Below are 15926 nucleotides of genomic sequence, written 5' to 3'. Positions count from 1 at the left end.
TATTATGTACCTTAGCTGTGCTTGGCAGAATTTTTTGGCTAGCTTTTCCTGTACTTTCAGCCTGTGCTGTTTCTAAAGGAGCTATTCAAAGGAAGAAACTACTCACCTATAGTACTACTTCATACAAGCTTTAGAGGGAGCATATGTGCAAAGTCATATATCATACATGAGAGCATGCACCTCTTGCCAGCATGCTTGCTACTTTGCTTGTAAAATAAAACCAGAAAAAAGACCTCCCATCCTTGCCTGATACTGCTTGTGTTCCTTCACTCTAAGTGACACACTTAAATATTGGCACTTATTAATCCAGTACTTCTGGATGAGGAACCCTGCTTTACCAGCGTGTAACAGTCTGTTTTTTACTAATTTTCCCTGACCTAAGACATCCCCCTGGTTAACCTTGTTGCATTAAGAGGTCTTTCCTGTCTGTCCTGTGACCATACCTGGCTGGCAGTGGCTGGGACTCCAGGTGCTGCTCTAATACACATAACTGATAACAATCCCTCTTTTCCTAAACTCTTTCCTGCGTGCTCAAAAAAAGAAAGCAGGAATTTTATGGCTGGTGGCTTTCTTTGAGAACACTGTAAACCAGTAAAATGCCACAACTGAAAATTTAAAATGTCATTTCCATGTTTGTGACCTAACTTTTGAAATGCTTGTGGTAAAGCTGAATCCAAAATGTCTCTAAGCCCGTAAGCATGAGGAAAACTCTGCCCCTGTTTGCAGTTCTGTGTTCTCATTTTACCATGCAAGATGACAGGCAAACTTCTCTTAGATGGAAATGCTAGAGCTCAAATCTCAGTGCCCCCTGTCCTGCAGGCAGAGCTGAGTCTCAGGAGCACGCCCTGTTTAGCCCAGCCTGATTTTAAAAAAATCAGAATTTGCCCAGATAAACAAGTGGGCAGTAGTTTGCTCTGCCAGAGCTTCCTATGTGCTGGCAGAGCAGGCTGTGAGAATTCAGGTCTACCATGCATGTCTGAGATGAGGTTTTGCCTTGAGGTAGTTTGAGTGTTAGCCTCCGTGCTGTATTTTTTTTTTTCCTGCATGGTTTGCTATTTTTGCTATTTTCTGTGTGGCTTCTTTAAGTTTTTAGTTATGTGCTTGTAGCTGCAGTTATTTGACATAATTTGTTGTGCCAAATGTTTTAAGACTCCATGTAATTGTCATATTAAAGGATCAGACAGCAAAGGACAAAGCACTCCAGCACATGGCAGCAATGTCATCAGCTCAGATAGTCTCAGCTACTGCTATTCACAACAAGCTGGGCCTGCCAGGAATTCCCCGTCCTACATTTCCTGGGGCACCTGGGGTAAGTCATTAGCTGAGTCCCAAAAGATTCCCTGTATTCCCTAACAATGCTCACTCGAAAACTGAGACGGAATGAATGGATTAAGTTTGCAAAAGGAATCATGCTTGCTCAAAAATACCCAGGAGTTCTTCCAGCAAAGAGAACCACTGTGTGCTGTTTTTTCCTCTTGCAGTTTTGGCCGGGCATGATTCAAACGGGGCAGCCTGGATCCTCACAAGAGTAAGTCTGAAAATTCAAATACGTTTCTCTACGCAATGAGAAGGGTGGCTTGTGCACTCTGTGGGAAGCAATAACTTGCGAATTTCTCCAAAAAGGAGGTAAAGATAGTTTTAGGGACAGAAAGAGCCTTTCTAGTGATGTGAACTCACGTTCAAAGAGTTATAAGGGATCCCAAAGCTCAAAACTGAGGCTGAATGCTGAATGGGCACCCTCCTTTGTGTCCCTGCAGTTCTGTGCCCTCTGGGAGTCCCAGCAGTGCCCATCCCTGGTGTAATTCTCTCTATTCCCCCTGTGCTGTCTGTTTAATATGGTCTGCAAGGAAGAGATAAGTTTGTGGGCAGAGGTCATCAGCCACCCATTTCCCTGTGCTGTGTGAGCCTGATGGAATTTCCTGTGGATGGCCCAGTGTGTGATTCTTTTCGTGTACCTCTTTATTGCAGCGTCAAGCCATTCGTTCAGCAGGCCTACCCTATACAGCCATCCGTCACAGCTCCCATTTCAGGTAATTCTGCCATTTATCCTCTGCCTTAAAAACACTTGAATTTTGTACTGAATGTGATGTACTCACCTCTGACCTGGGGCAGAACCACTACTCAGGAGCTCACATTCCCAAAGGAAACACTAATCCCAGTGTCCTATCATTATCTGATTATATCTTAGGGAAAATCACTGCTTTTGTTTTTGTTTTTGTTTTTGTTTTTTTTTTTGTAGGAAGCACTAATGCATATGCAAAGAGTTGTGATGTGTAATTTCCAGTCAGCACTCCATATTGTAGGAATTACTGTAAAAAATGAGTAATAGGATGAATGTTTCTTTTAGAATAGCTATGTAACAAGAGTACACCTTAATTTATTTTAAACTGAGCCTAAAACTCCTTCCAAAACCATATATGTTCAGCCTTAAGTATAAAACTTCTCTATGTGTCAGGTTGTTTATAACTCATCCCCTCCTGGAGGTCCTGCTTTGCCTGTTACCACTTTGATAAGTACCTACTTTTATTCTAAATTCCATTGCTCAGATTGATCAAGTCCTTCCCATGGCTACGTCCCTGCTCCTTTGCCCAGGTTCCTTCCATGCCTGATTTCAGGAAAGGTCATTATTTCTTTGCAGATGATTTCTCATGCTACATCTCCCTTGCCAAACAATCCCAATGCTTCTGACTGTTTCTGCTGCAGGTTTTTGACTCTTACCAATTCTTTATGATTTTCTAACTTGCTGCTATTTAGTGCTTTGAACTGAAGTTTTTCTGCATTCATGAGAATGCCTTTTTCTTGACATCCCTAATACAACATTATATTTATATATAATAAATATAAACATATGATATAAATATAAATATATAATGTTTGTGGCATTATTTTCTAGGACAGGTATTTTCTGTTGTTTTCTTCTATCTTTCTGTGTTTTCTCAGAATAGGAATATTAGCACTTCTAAATTAGACAAAACTCATGCATGACTTTTTGCTTCATTAGAATTCCTGTTCATGTCTAGCCAGTGGCATTTGTAATTCCCTGTTTTGCACCAGCCTCACACCCTCATTGCCTAAATTTGAGGGTTGGGGTCAGGTACCACATTCCCATTATGGGTCATGGACACACACTGCCTCTGACCTCCCCCTGCTTCTCAGCCTGGTTCAGGATAATCTTTGTTCTTGTACCTTTGGTGTCTCTGCCCTGCCTTTCTTTTGCCTTTGAGCTGCTGCCTTTTCCTCTTCCTTTATAGTTTTCTTCCCTTCTCGTCCAATTTTCTACAATGAGGACCAAGAGATCGCATTTATTCCTTCTCGAGGTGGATTAGAGAGGGTGGTTAACATCCCTTCTCTATCTAGATCATGTCATTCTCTCCTTATTATCAATTTAAAACCTTTTTTTTTCTTTTTAGGGTATGATTCAGCTCTCTGCAGTAATTATTTATTATTAGCTGTAGCATAATGATGCCTAAAAGCTCCAAAAGAAGTCAAGACCCAATGTGCAAATACGTAGTAAGAGACAGTCCCTGCCTTGGAAAGCTTGTACTCTAAATAGGAGAGGGGAATTGAGAGTGGCAGAAGAAATAGGCAAAAAGAGGGGTGATTTACTTGTAACGTGTGGCACATTAGGAGCCAGAAATGGAGGCCACTTCTCTTGATTCCCAAGGCAGTAATGTCTCCCGTGAGCCTTGATGCCAGTTTCCAAGAGAAGGGTGCAGCTGTAGGTCTAGGTGAAGTCTCTATAAATCTCTGTAATCCAGTATATCATTTAAACAAAAATTCTACAGTGAGTGACAGCCCCAAGGAAACAAAGCAGTCGATCTTTTCTTTCTGCCATTATTAGATTGCTGGGCTGGCACCTCTTTTTCTAGATACCAGCCTGAGCTTTTCCAATTTTACCTCACCCCGAATTAATTACTTGCTAGAATTAATATAAATATCCAAGGGTTACATGCATAATTCCCAATTATATTTAATGGGGAAAATACAAACCGAGGAAGTGTCAGCTTCTTCATGCAGGTGTTTCCTCTGTTTCAGGCTTTGAGCCCACATCAGCTCCAGCTCCCTCAGTCCCTGCGTGGCAGGGCCGATCGATTGGTACGACCAAGCTCAGGCTGGTGGAGTTCTCAGCTTTCCTTGAGCAGCAGAGGGATCCTGAATCCGTAAGTATTTATTGCCCTTATGCCCCCTGAGCCTCAGCTCTGCTTCTTTACTGCTGATCTTCAGCTTTTCTCCTTCGCTCCCCACCCTCTGGGCATGCCTTCCATCACGTCTGATGGAATACACCTAGTGTCTCTGTGTTCTCTGCTGCTCTGTTCCTTTAGAATAGAATAGAATTCCTTTAGGTGCAATATTCCTTTCACCCTAGGACTGCCCTCACCCCTTTCTTGCCCTCTTTTTTTCCCCATTTGCAGCAGTGAGAGGCCTCTGTGAAAGCAAGGCAGGGCTTGCTCTGGCGCCTGCCTCACTGCTGACCTAGTTTAGCAGGTGTACCAAATTGCATTGTGTTCTTGGCAAGAATTCAGTGCTTGAACTCTAAGGTAAAGCCTAATCTGTTTCCTAACCAAAACAAAATTAAGGACCTGCACAGAAAGTGTTCATATTGTGTTTTGGAACTTTTTTTTAAATTAATTTTTAAATTTTCTGCATACTATACCTGCAAGGATAGTTTCTGAAGTTGGTTGTAATGCTTCATTCACTCCAGTAAGCCTTGAACCTTGACATTAATCACCATAGATTTACCAAGAGCATTTCTCAGTAGCCTAGCACTGGTTCTACTGCACCACAGATAAATTGAAAGAACTTCTTTCAGCTTGAACCTGAGAAATATTTCCGAGATAATTTCTGAAAAGCAAATACTGTCCTGAATGGGTGATATGGACAGGCCATTCTTGTTCAGATTCCTGGTAAAATACAGTAGCCTGGAGAAGAGAGAAGCTATCATTTTCTTTTCATAATCCAGCACTGGATACCATAGCATTTATGGGCTCTGGCCAGGGGTGTTATCCAAGGAGTGTTTACCCTGTACAATGGGGATTGGAGACATAGCCCAGAAACCTTACAACAGAGGAATGCTCCTGGCAGAGCCACGTCCCTGTGAAAATACAGAATATCTCAGCTATTCACACACTGAGCACGTGGCAGCATGCTGGTTTGCTAAATGTCACCCTTGGCCAGCTTGAGCTGGCTGTGAGCTGCAGGGAATGTTTGGCAGCAGGTATGGTTCTCTCAGCTCTTACCTGGCTGCTGGGCATCCGTGTTTTCCCTGGAATCCCTTTGCTTCCCCATGGTCTCGTGGCTTCGCCTCAGTGTCCCCCAGAGCACCCTGGAGCCACCTCCTCCACCCCCAGCCCCAAATCTGTCCAGATATCTTTGGATTTCTGCTGCACAACATCCAGGGGTGCATGCACAGATTTCCCAGCCCTTGCTGGCCCTGTGTAACCTGTCCTGCAGATTTATGGGCTGTGCCACCCCCAGCCTGCCCCATGCCAGGATGTGTGTGTGCGCTCCAGGTTACCAGGAAAACAGGATGAGCCACGTGACACTCAGCCTTGCTGTCTGTGCCTACATGAAATCTCATTTTTCTGCAGCCTCACTGGCTGTTTTGCCACCTAGCTATCCATTTTCCATAGGTTTTTATAACATAAATCTATATACAAGACCCAGAGATGTAGTGTCTCTGTACCTGTGGGGTTTTATGTACAAGGCAGCAAACAGAGAAGCTTTGGCATTGCAGGGAGAGAGTGCAGGTCTGGATAGAAGCATGGTTACCCAGGATGGCCCCACAAGTCCTGTAAAGCCTTCTTTGTAGCACACTAATATAATTTGGAATTCCTGAGGGTGCAGAGGCCCACTGGGTCTTGTCCCAGCTTGCAAGAGGACTGCTGAGAAACCCACCTTTCAAATCCTTTTATGCAGGACAAGCAAGAGCTTGATATCAAAGTATCCAGACTTTTTTTTTAAAAAAGCAGTGCTGTAACACTGCAAAAATGAGACTTTAGGAAAATTCAGTTCCCAATTTAGGTTGTTCTTGCATCCAAGTGGGGCAGTGCTCTGCATGGGGACAGCCTGCAGCATCCAGACAGGTGCCATAGGGACAGACCCAAAGGATGCACCCCTAGGGCACTGCCTGGGGAAGGAGAGTCAGGAGAAGTGTTGCTTGCACTGAATTAAGTAAATTTGATTATTTGGCATTGAAAGGGCATTGGAAAAAACCCCAAGGCCGTGTGGCCAGTTCCCAGGGCAGAGGGAGAAGGATGTTTGCTGCAGGGGCAGCTCTGTGCCTCCTGCCAGCCTGCCCTGTCTCCGGTGCACAGACCTCTCCAACAAGCACCAGGAGTTCTCCTTGGAGGTGTCAGCAAACCCCCAGCCTCCCTTAGTGCCATGACAGAAAATGGGAGCTCTGCCTGCAGCTCTGCTCACCTTTCTTTGCGTGGCCGAGATGTTTTATTGCAGGCACGGTTTGCAGAGCAGAGAAAAGATGGGGTTTTATTACTTTTCAAATCAAATCAGCGGGGCAGGTGACGTGTGTGTGTTTGCACAATGTGCACTACAAGTCGTGTAGGCACGTGCTGGGATTGCAGCACCTCCTTTGTGCCTTTGCTGACCTCAGAAATGAATGTATTCATGTACTGCTACAGGAGAGATGTGTAGGAGTTCTCCCACGTCTTCTGAAAAAGGACAGTTATGGATTCATTACATTGCTGACTTGTCACAGAAAATTACATAAAATATTATCTTCATCAAATGTGCTTCCAGAATTTCATTGAAAAAAGGTGTGACCCTTCCTCCCTCCCTCTCCCAACACAAAATCACACCATAAAGCTTCATAGTAGTAGAGGCAGGTAGACCAATTCCACCTTAAAATGTAACCTGGAAGTTTATTGAAGTATTTGGGCATCTGGGGACAGGACTGGATCCTTGCAGTCCCTATTGCTGTATAGAAATTAGAAATTTAAGTTTGTCAGCTGTGGTAACTCCCACAACCTGCAGTGAGGCTGTGCATGGGCACAAAGGTCCTCCCACAGGGAATTCCTGGTGGGAGTGAGGCCTTCAGCATTTCTGTGTCTCTTCCAATGGCAATTAGTGTTTAAAAGTAAAAAAAAAAACAACCAAACAACAAAAAAAAATTACAAACCTCAGTGCCAGGCAGCCAGGCAGTTAGGCAGTTCAATAGTTTAGTTTAGAGTGAGTATTCTGGAGGGTTACAGATCTGCTCCATAGAGTCCTCTCACTTGTGGACAGCTGCTGATCTTTTTCCTTGTCTAGACACAAAATTGTTCCATTTGCAAAAGAGGAAAAAATAGAAAGGAAATAGGAAGCAACCCTCACTGTAACTCTGCATGGCAGGATATAGTCTGGGGAACACAAGATGGCACAGTTGCAAAATACTGGAATATTGACTCTGCAGGTGAGGATGGGTAAAATTCCTCCTCCTTTAACTTGCAAATCAATTCAGTTTACAAATGTCAAGCTGTATTTTCCTTTTGTGGCATTTTGTGCTTAAATACAATTCCTAAATGGTCCATGAAAGTTTCCCTTGCAGGTCCAAGCAGCAGCATTTCAGTTGCCTTTGATTATTGCCTGCCCTATATAACTCTGTTCTCAGCAGATGGAGCAGTTTTTGTGCCCATCTGTTGCTTCCAGGACAGGTTTTCCTTAATGGGGGCTTTCCATTTTTATTGTAGTGGTTCTGTGAAAGTTCAGGACAAATGTTTAAACCAAGCAATCCCATGTTCCCTAACAAATATAAACTGAGCATGTAGGCAGGTTAGAGAGGATCTAAGCAATTGACTGCTACACAAGTAGATGTAAAATTCAAAGACTATAAGTGAAATGAGAATAATACAGAATCTTTTCTCTCTCTGTCTCTCTTTCTATATATATACAGTTAAATATGATTTCCCATCAGATAAAAAAACCCTATCACCACCCAACAAAAAAAAGCCTTCTCTTCCTTTTCGAGGTTTCTCACTTTTGCTGTCACATTTATTTAAATTGTGAGCACTTCAGACAGCTTTACATTTAAAATAGATGTATAGGGCTATAAAGAACATGGCTGATGGACATTTTCAGTATTAGTCCACCCATGCAAACTGACAGATTGCGTTAGGTCCGAATTTCAAAATGTATTTTTGAAAGTGGTGAAGAAATAAAACATTCTTTATGTTTTAATTCAGGTTTTATTGTTGTTGTAAAAGGACTTTGTGAGCCCGGGGAGAATTGTGCCTGAGAACCAGAAAGGGAAAGCAATTGCTCAAGGGCCATAAAAACAGCCTGCCATCATTAGCCAAATGCAGTAAAATTCACCAAAGTTAATCAAACCACCTAAGTGATGAAAAATAAATGAGATCCTTTCAAAAGAAGCCCTCCATCCTTGAACAATATCCATTGTTGCAAGGATTGTTTATCCTTTCTGTACTCCCTGTAAACAGTATAAAAAGCAGTCCAACATTTCACTCACGAGGAAGTCCTTGGTTTAGTGTCTTTGTGATGTGAAAGGACAAGAAAGCAAACTCGAATTAGGATGAATGTCTCAGAGCCACAGACTCAGGATCTGAGGTCACTTTTCATCTGGAACCAGAAGAAGTTTTGCTGAACACGAGGATCATTTATTTTGCCATGCTGGAGAGCTGCGTGTTGGCCCTGGGATGCAAATGTCACACTCTGTGAAATGTTCATTTCCCAGTGCCCATAGTTAGAAGTCCCAATAAAGCTCTTTAAAGAGGTCCAGTATTGACACAGGCTCACTGTGACATGGCAGCAGACTTCCCATCCCAATCCAGCAGGATTCCTGGGGCAATGATGGAAATACCAGGCCAGCTTCCCCAGTCACGTCCCCAGAGGACATGGACTTTGCAGGGAGGGTCCTGGGGCCAGAACGTGCTGTGGTGGGTGTGCTGGGAGAGAGACCAGCACCATTTATCCCTCAGAGTCAGCCCAGGGCTGGGAAGCTGCTGGAGCCTGGCTGTGTTCTCACTGCTGCCTTCGTGGACCTCTCTTCCTTTCCTCAAATCTGCTACTGGGGAAATTTCCCAGCGAAACTGGAAGTGCAGGGGACACGTGGGTCAGGTTGGCACTAGAGCAGGGTGGGCTGTGGCTGTGCTTTCCCCACTCTGCCTGCCCCCAGCAGCCATCCTGCCCCTCCCCAGGGGCTTTTCCCCTGGCTATGCCTCTTCCCTGCATCTCCCCAGCTCGTCCGACCGCTTCCCTCATCCCTACACCCACCCCAAAACCGCTCAGCCCAGCTGCAGAGCTGGGCTCTGAGAAGTTGGGAAATATCCCCCTGCCCTGCTCTGCAGACAGCCGATAATGACATGCTCACGTGTTCATTTGTTCCTCTGCCTCATTCAGTGGAGATGTAGATGGCCCTTCTTTGATAAGCAACTATTCAGTAGTTTGTTTTCTTCTGCTGTTGAAATGTGTGGCCCTGTGCCCTGCTTGCTGTGCACTGTCTAACCTCCCTCCCAAATGGAATTAATAATTCCCTCTATTTGCATTTCACAGATGTGCTAGTACAGTCTTCTTGGATGAAGGAGCATTATTACTCACAATTGACAAACCAAGAAGTTCAGGTGCAAAAGGATGAATGGGCCACTGATTTCGAGGGTCCCCTTTGATTTGTCATGAGCTTGATTTTGCAGAATACTTAATGTTATTGAGACCTTCCTACAGTCAGGGATAATTTTCCCATCTGAGCCCTCAGCACTTCCGGAACTGGGGCTGCAGGGTCTTAAATCAGACAGGCCAGAAGTGAAAGATGCATCTTCACTGTTGCAGAAAAGCTGATGGAAATGTTGTGTAAGCACCTTGCCCAACCACCAAGTCCCAGTTTCATGCTGGGACTGCTGTGGCACTAGCTGGGAAGTGCTGGGAAAAATTAAGGTGCCTTCCCTCATCACCCACCACTCCACTTCTGCAACCATTAAGTCACTCAAAATCCCCTTTTACTTTGCATTCAATTCCTGAGCAGATCCAGGCAGGAGTCTGAACACAGGGAGGTCCATGAAAGACCAGACTGCCCATGCAGCTGTATTGTAGCATAGAGCACAGAAAGTCCAGTCAACATTTCACAAGAAAGTGTTAAAAACCTTAACAACAGGACTTGGTACAGACTCCAGTTACAGCATTAAAATGTCACGTTTATAACTCCCAATCTGCTTCAGTGGAGGACAACAGCAGCAGGAATTAAATATTCAGTTACTAATGTTTTGGTGGAAACAAGAAAACTTGTTGGCAGACCAGGCGATTTTTCTTACATCAGCAGGAAATTAAAGAGTTTCAGATTTACGAGATATGTCGAGGCAGCGGAGCCCAGGCTGGGCAGGGTTTGGGTGAGAGCTGCACACACACAGACTGCTGATCTACCAGTGCCTAGGCTCCAGGAGCCCACCCCAGCTGGCTCCTGTTCCCCCCCAGGAGCACGGTCACTGCTCGGGCAGGTTACTCCCAGCCGTGCCAGGGGGATTTGGGATTTGGGATGTGCCCCTGGGTGCAGCAGGAGGCTGCAGCACCCTTGCACTTGGGGTGCCGGGCCCATGAGCAAAGTCACTGCCACAGAAACAGCTTCTCAGGCCACCTGCCTCCCACCTTGCTCAGCATCTGCATCACCCCGTCATGGGGAGCTGGTCACCCCCCGTGTGCTGATCTGCATGGTTGTGTCAGAATGTAAGTGCAAAACTGGTGAGGAGCTGTTACAAGTACGTGTGCCGGCTGATAAAGCAGATGTAGGTGGTTTGTCTGTGCTCTGCACCAGCTTAAATGCTTGCGTCCCCTGCCATTGGCAATTTGTCTTGGTTCTTTCAAATTCCTAAGTGGATTATAATTTTTCTCGTGGTATTATTTGACAACAGTCATATTTCATGGCTTTACTGCATTCTTTGGATAGTTAGAATTCTTCTAAGGGAAGGAGCTGGGCTTTAAGAGGCGGCCATCTCCAGGGCATGCCGTGTAATGCAGACACAGGAGACAGAGCTGAAAATGTTCTTCCTGTCTTTATGTACTTGTGCCCTGAGAAAATGCAGGATTCGACTTGTGCTGGTTTATGGCATCTAAAGTACATTGTTGCCCCGATGCCGGATGCAAATCCTTTAAATGCTGCAGCGTGAGTAAATTCCTCAGCAACTAGTGTACTTCAGTGGCTCTGGAATACTCAGTCTAAATCAACAGTGAATTCTCAGTATAATGAGGATGTTTTTAAGCTTTTCAAACACTAATGGGCTCAAAAATATAGGCAGAAAGCTTTGCCCCTTTGCCTTTATCTATGCATCAGTTCCTGAAGTGGAGAGTGTTTGTCTAAGAATGATAGGGATCGTTTCAGTATCCATTTACCCTGCTCCAATATTGCATTATCGTTTGTTAGCTTGCAGAAATATGTCGTGTCTAATTAGCTTAGTAATGATTGTACTTAGCATAGGAATTGCAGCAACATAAGGAGAAAATAATCACACATTGCAATATCAAAATAAACATTTCTGTCCTAAGAATGTTGTCAGGTGATGTCATACCATCTGTCCTACTGTACTCGCTCAGAAATTTTGCTGCAGCAGCATCTGGTGCTTTGGCGAGCTCTGCAGACAACTGTGGCAGCTTTGCAGCTGCCTCCAACTCTGCTTTTATATTTAAAGAGTATTAAGACTTCATGCTGCATGCCCCTACAAATGTGTTTGCTTTTACTGAAGTTTGGATACTGAGCAATTTGTATATTTGCCTGGCTTGCAGAATAAGGTACACTGTGTGAATTTTCTTGGGAGTTTGCAGACTGTGAAATACAGCACTGCCTTCCCCCCTTCCCTCCACAGCCATCTTTGGGCTGGGAGAGAGACACCCTTTTGGGGAGGAGGACAATTTACAGGAGAACCTGAGCCCTCAATTCTGTTGCAATAAAAATGTGGTTATTTGTACAACCTGGAACAACTCCAGCAGACGAGACTGAGAGGAAGCAATCCCCGAATTTTTTTGCTTGCCTTAATAAGATACTATGTTTTCCTTTTTCCTTACACAAAATTCAGAAAGAAATACAACCCTGCAAAGAAACAAAGGCTGTATCTCATTTTGACCCCATACCCAGATGAGTGTTCTCTGGTTCTAAATTCAGATTTCACTGTGCTAGATGATTTTTTAATAGATTTCAATTTCATTTCCTAAGTGCAGAAATCTAGCCAGTCCATTTCCTTTTCCCCAGAGTTTTGGACATCTGCTAGGGAAGACTCTGCTCGCACCGAAGGAAGGCTCTGAGTGGTTGCCCAATTCATTTAGATTTGTCACTTCAATTTGTTCATTCAGCAGGTACATTGTAAACAAAATAGCTTAAATGAGGTTTGCTTTGGGGTTTTAAATATTTTATTTGTGCCTAGCTTTTGGGAATTGCCCCTTATATACAGCATCTGTTCAATGTGGCAGGGTTCTCTAGTGTTCATTGACTGCGTATCAGCTTTCCCTTAACTGAGTTAGCAAAATGTTTTGTGATCTGAGTGGTGAAAACCCCCAGTGTTCAATCCTGCCACTCTGGAGCTCCCTTACTCTGCTCTCATGACTGGTGGAGGGTCTTTGTTGTTCATCCTTCCACTTTCATTTTGGGTTCTCTTGGAGCAATGGCAACACCTAAAAGATCGTGTTGGTCTCCTTTGGAGGGGGCTTCACTGGGCCAAGGATTCCCCCAGGCAGGAGAGGAACTGCTGAGGTGATTCCTGTGATTATAATGAGTCATGATGGGAAGAAGTTAAGAAATAGGAAATTGAAGATGAATGTGTTTTGGCAAGGATGGTCATCTACAGAGCTGGCTCCCGAGGGAAGGGGGAAAAGTTTGGCTCTTTAATATTACATGGGTCAAAATACAGGAGGACAGTGTCTGTAGGAGCAGCAACACAGAGTAGCTGCCCTTTTTGTTATTGTCATGCTGCAGTTAAAAGGAAATCCGTTCCATCTCTTCTAGCTGAGATGTGCTGTATATGGAGGTTTAGGGCTTTTTAGTGGACAAGCAGGCAGCATGCATGAGTGGGCTCTGTGGCACGAGCAGAAACTCAGGCTCTGAGCACACAGGACTGTTTAAAGGAGCAGAAACTGGCTTTCCTCCTGAGCACATTCATCTTTTTATGCTCTTTATCGCCGCGCTGCCGCTGGGTCTTGCAGTGTGAATTACCCCCATGCAGAGGCCCATGCTCTGGGGTTTGCAGTGGAGACACAGGGGTTTTTTTGATGTTGACCCTTGTTCACAAGGGTCTGTGACACAATCAGTGAAGCTGTTCGTGGAAACCATCCTGCAGAAAATCCCAGGAGCTGTGTGGCTCAAATCCATCAAATCCAGCCCCATGCAGTAACAAGCCTCTGCTCCTCTCCTGCAGTGCTGACTCTGCTGTTTCTCCCTTGCAGTACAACAAACACCTCTTCGTGCACATCGGACACGCCAACCATTCTTACAGCGACCCCTTGCTCGAATCGGTGGACATCCGCCAGATTTATGACAAATTTCCTGAGAAGAAGGGCGGCCTGAAGGAGCTCTTTGGGAAGGGGCCTCAGAACGCTTTCTTCCTTGTAAAGTTCTGGGTGAGTAAGGTTTGGAGCGGGGAGCTCTTCTGTGTGAGGTTCTGCACCTCGGGGCAGCCTGTGTAAGTTCCCTCTGTTGCTGGGTGTGGAGCTGCTTGCCCTCCGGATGGGACACTAGCCACTTCGGCCGACAGCTCGCCAGGAGCCAGGGCAGCACAGCCTCAGCTCTGCTGGCTCTGCAGCTGCCAACAGGTACCCAGATCCTCCTTTGGAGATGGGGAACTGCCATCTAGTGGTCCAGGGAAAAGCAGGGAAGGCACGGGAACGGAGCCTGTTTCTGGGCATTTCCGAGGTGCAACCTCTGCCACGTTTGAGTGGTGCAGAGATCAGCCCTGCTTGTGCAGAGAGGACCAAGCAGGATGGCATCTGAGACAGCTGGGAGGGTGTCTGGGGTCTTCCTGAAGCACATCTGCTTTCTCCTTGCCTTTTTGTTAGTCAGCCGCAGGACTCTGCTCCATAACTTATCGTATTCACAGCAAGGGTGCAAAAATAAATTGAATGGAGGGCTGGGATGCTGTGTGTTGATCTAGTCATGATAAATTTCATTGATAAGCCAGGTTTTTCATGTTGGATTTGCAAAATCTCATGTTAGTGACATAATCACAAAATAATGAAATAATTCAGGTTGGAAAAGGCCTCTAAGATCATTAAGTCCAACCATCAGCCGAATCCAACCATCAGCCAAGTCCACCACTAAACTACTAAAAGGTTCACCCAACAGGTTCAGCAAATTGCAGGCTGAGCCTCATGCTTGTACTAAAGCTTTTTATCCTCACCAATTCATTGAGGTACTTTTTTGTCCTGTACTCCTTTTTGTAGCAGCAGTTATCATCTAAGCATTGAAATATTTTCTTTTAAAACTTTAGTAAAAGGGCCGTATTCAGGGTTTAATTACATGGAGGACAGATTGAGGCTGAAACCAGAAAAGGCTGATATGGAACCACTGCTTCTGATCAGATTTCCTGGCATTTATCTATGGTATTTGAGATACTCTGCACCTTGTAAATCCCCCCAAATTTCATATCTTTCCACAAGCTTCTGTGGCATCAGATTTAGGAGTGGAAACTGGAGTGAGGGGAGCTCTTGTTTTCTCAAAGCTGGATGTAGAAAGACTAAGCCACTGAACAGAAGCTGTGATGGACTGCAGAAGAAACCCATTGAGAAATTCATGGGGCTTAAAACTGGGCCTGGGAGCAGTAGACCAAGTATTTGAGGACTGGCTGGGCAAGGAGGCCAGAAAGAGGAGACAGCAGAGCAGTGGGAGCTGAAACACAGCAGGCACCAGTGTCCTGGAACAGGCAGGTGAGAACGTGGGGTCAAAAAGAGGGATGCAGTGGGAAGAGGGAGCATTTGGGATAAGGAGCCTGCAGGGAAACACAGGGATAAAGTACAGCAGAGAACGCTTCTGAGAGGTGGGAACAGGATAAACATCACAGCAGGAGAAATCTGGCTGCAGGGGAGCAGAGCTTGGAGTTAAGGGTCTGTGACAACTAAATACATTTCCTTGTGAAATTTGGCTTAAGCTGAGGCCACCATCTCATCAATCCACTCTGCATAATAAATATTTGCAAAACACACCAGCAAAAGTGAATGTCGCCTCACATGCCTGTTCTCATTTCCCACAGAGGATGATAAGCCTCAGACTTTATACTAGACATGGACACAGCAGAGATTTGTGATATGGTAACTGATGTATTATTGTATGTTCTGCTTTTTTTCCATGTGGAAATTGATTTTCAGGCATGCTGAATGCTCAAAGGTATACCTAAAGCCAGTAGAGACGTCCTTTGGATCATTGAGGTCTGTGTTCTCCCGGCTTTTCACATTCGAGGACCAGCTTTTTCTGCTTTGTCTTCCACAAGCAGTGCACACCTTTAACCCTCCTGTGCCAGTCCCACACCTGTGACGTGGGTGTGACACCACCCCTTCATCTCCAGTGCATCCTGACAAACCAGACTCATGGCTGTTGTAAGATGATGACATGAAAAAAGCCTCCATGAAATGTCTAATTCTGTGTTCAGCACAGGTTCTGAGTAGTGAAAGACAAAGAAACATTGTGTGGATGTTCAGAGCATGAGTGTACAGCTAAAGCCTGTGACATGATGCAGTTCAGCAGTCAGGATGTGCAGGCAACTTCAATCCAACATTTCCTAACCTTACTGTGCCTGCCAACATAATGGCCTTTTAATACAATTTTGTGCTGTATTAACTTAGAGATTAAAAAACATACAGTGCTAACATCCTTCTCAGTTATACATTAAAAATGCGGTGAGAACACTTTGCTGAGCCATGATCTTAAAATAGACCAGTGGATTTTCTCTCTCATCAAGTGAGTGAGGCAGAGAGAAGGTGCCTGGGGTAAGTTTGAGTGTTGCAAGAGTCAC

General features: G+C 44.8%; 1 protein-coding gene across 2 annotated transcripts in view; it reads left to right on the top strand.

Annotated features, from left to right (window-relative positions):
- The window catches only part of TEAD1 (TEA domain transcription factor 1), a 97960-nt gene that overhangs the window by 69916 nt on the left and 12118 nt on the right, over window positions 1-15926 (top strand). For both annotated transcript variants that reach the window (XM_062494205.1, XM_062494204.1), the window contains 5 exons: window positions 1175-1309; window positions 1482-1528; window positions 1969-2030; window positions 4036-4160; window positions 13369-13542. In XM_062494205.1, coding sequence (XP_062350189.1) covers window positions 1175-1309; window positions 1482-1528; window positions 1969-2030; window positions 4036-4160; window positions 13369-13542 — 543 coding nt within the window. The remainder of the gene's footprint in view (window positions 1-1174; window positions 1310-1481; window positions 1529-1968; window positions 2031-4035; window positions 4161-13368; window positions 13543-15926) is intronic.

Source organism: Cinclus cinclus, chromosome 6 (assembly GCF_963662255.1).
Source record: "Cinclus cinclus chromosome 6, bCinCin1.1, whole genome shotgun sequence".
Classification (NCBI taxonomy): Eukaryota; Metazoa; Chordata; class Aves; order Passeriformes; family Cinclidae; genus Cinclus; species Cinclus cinclus.
The sequence above is the reverse complement of the archived record's forward strand: the minus strand, read 5'-3'. Positions and strand labels throughout refer to the sequence as shown.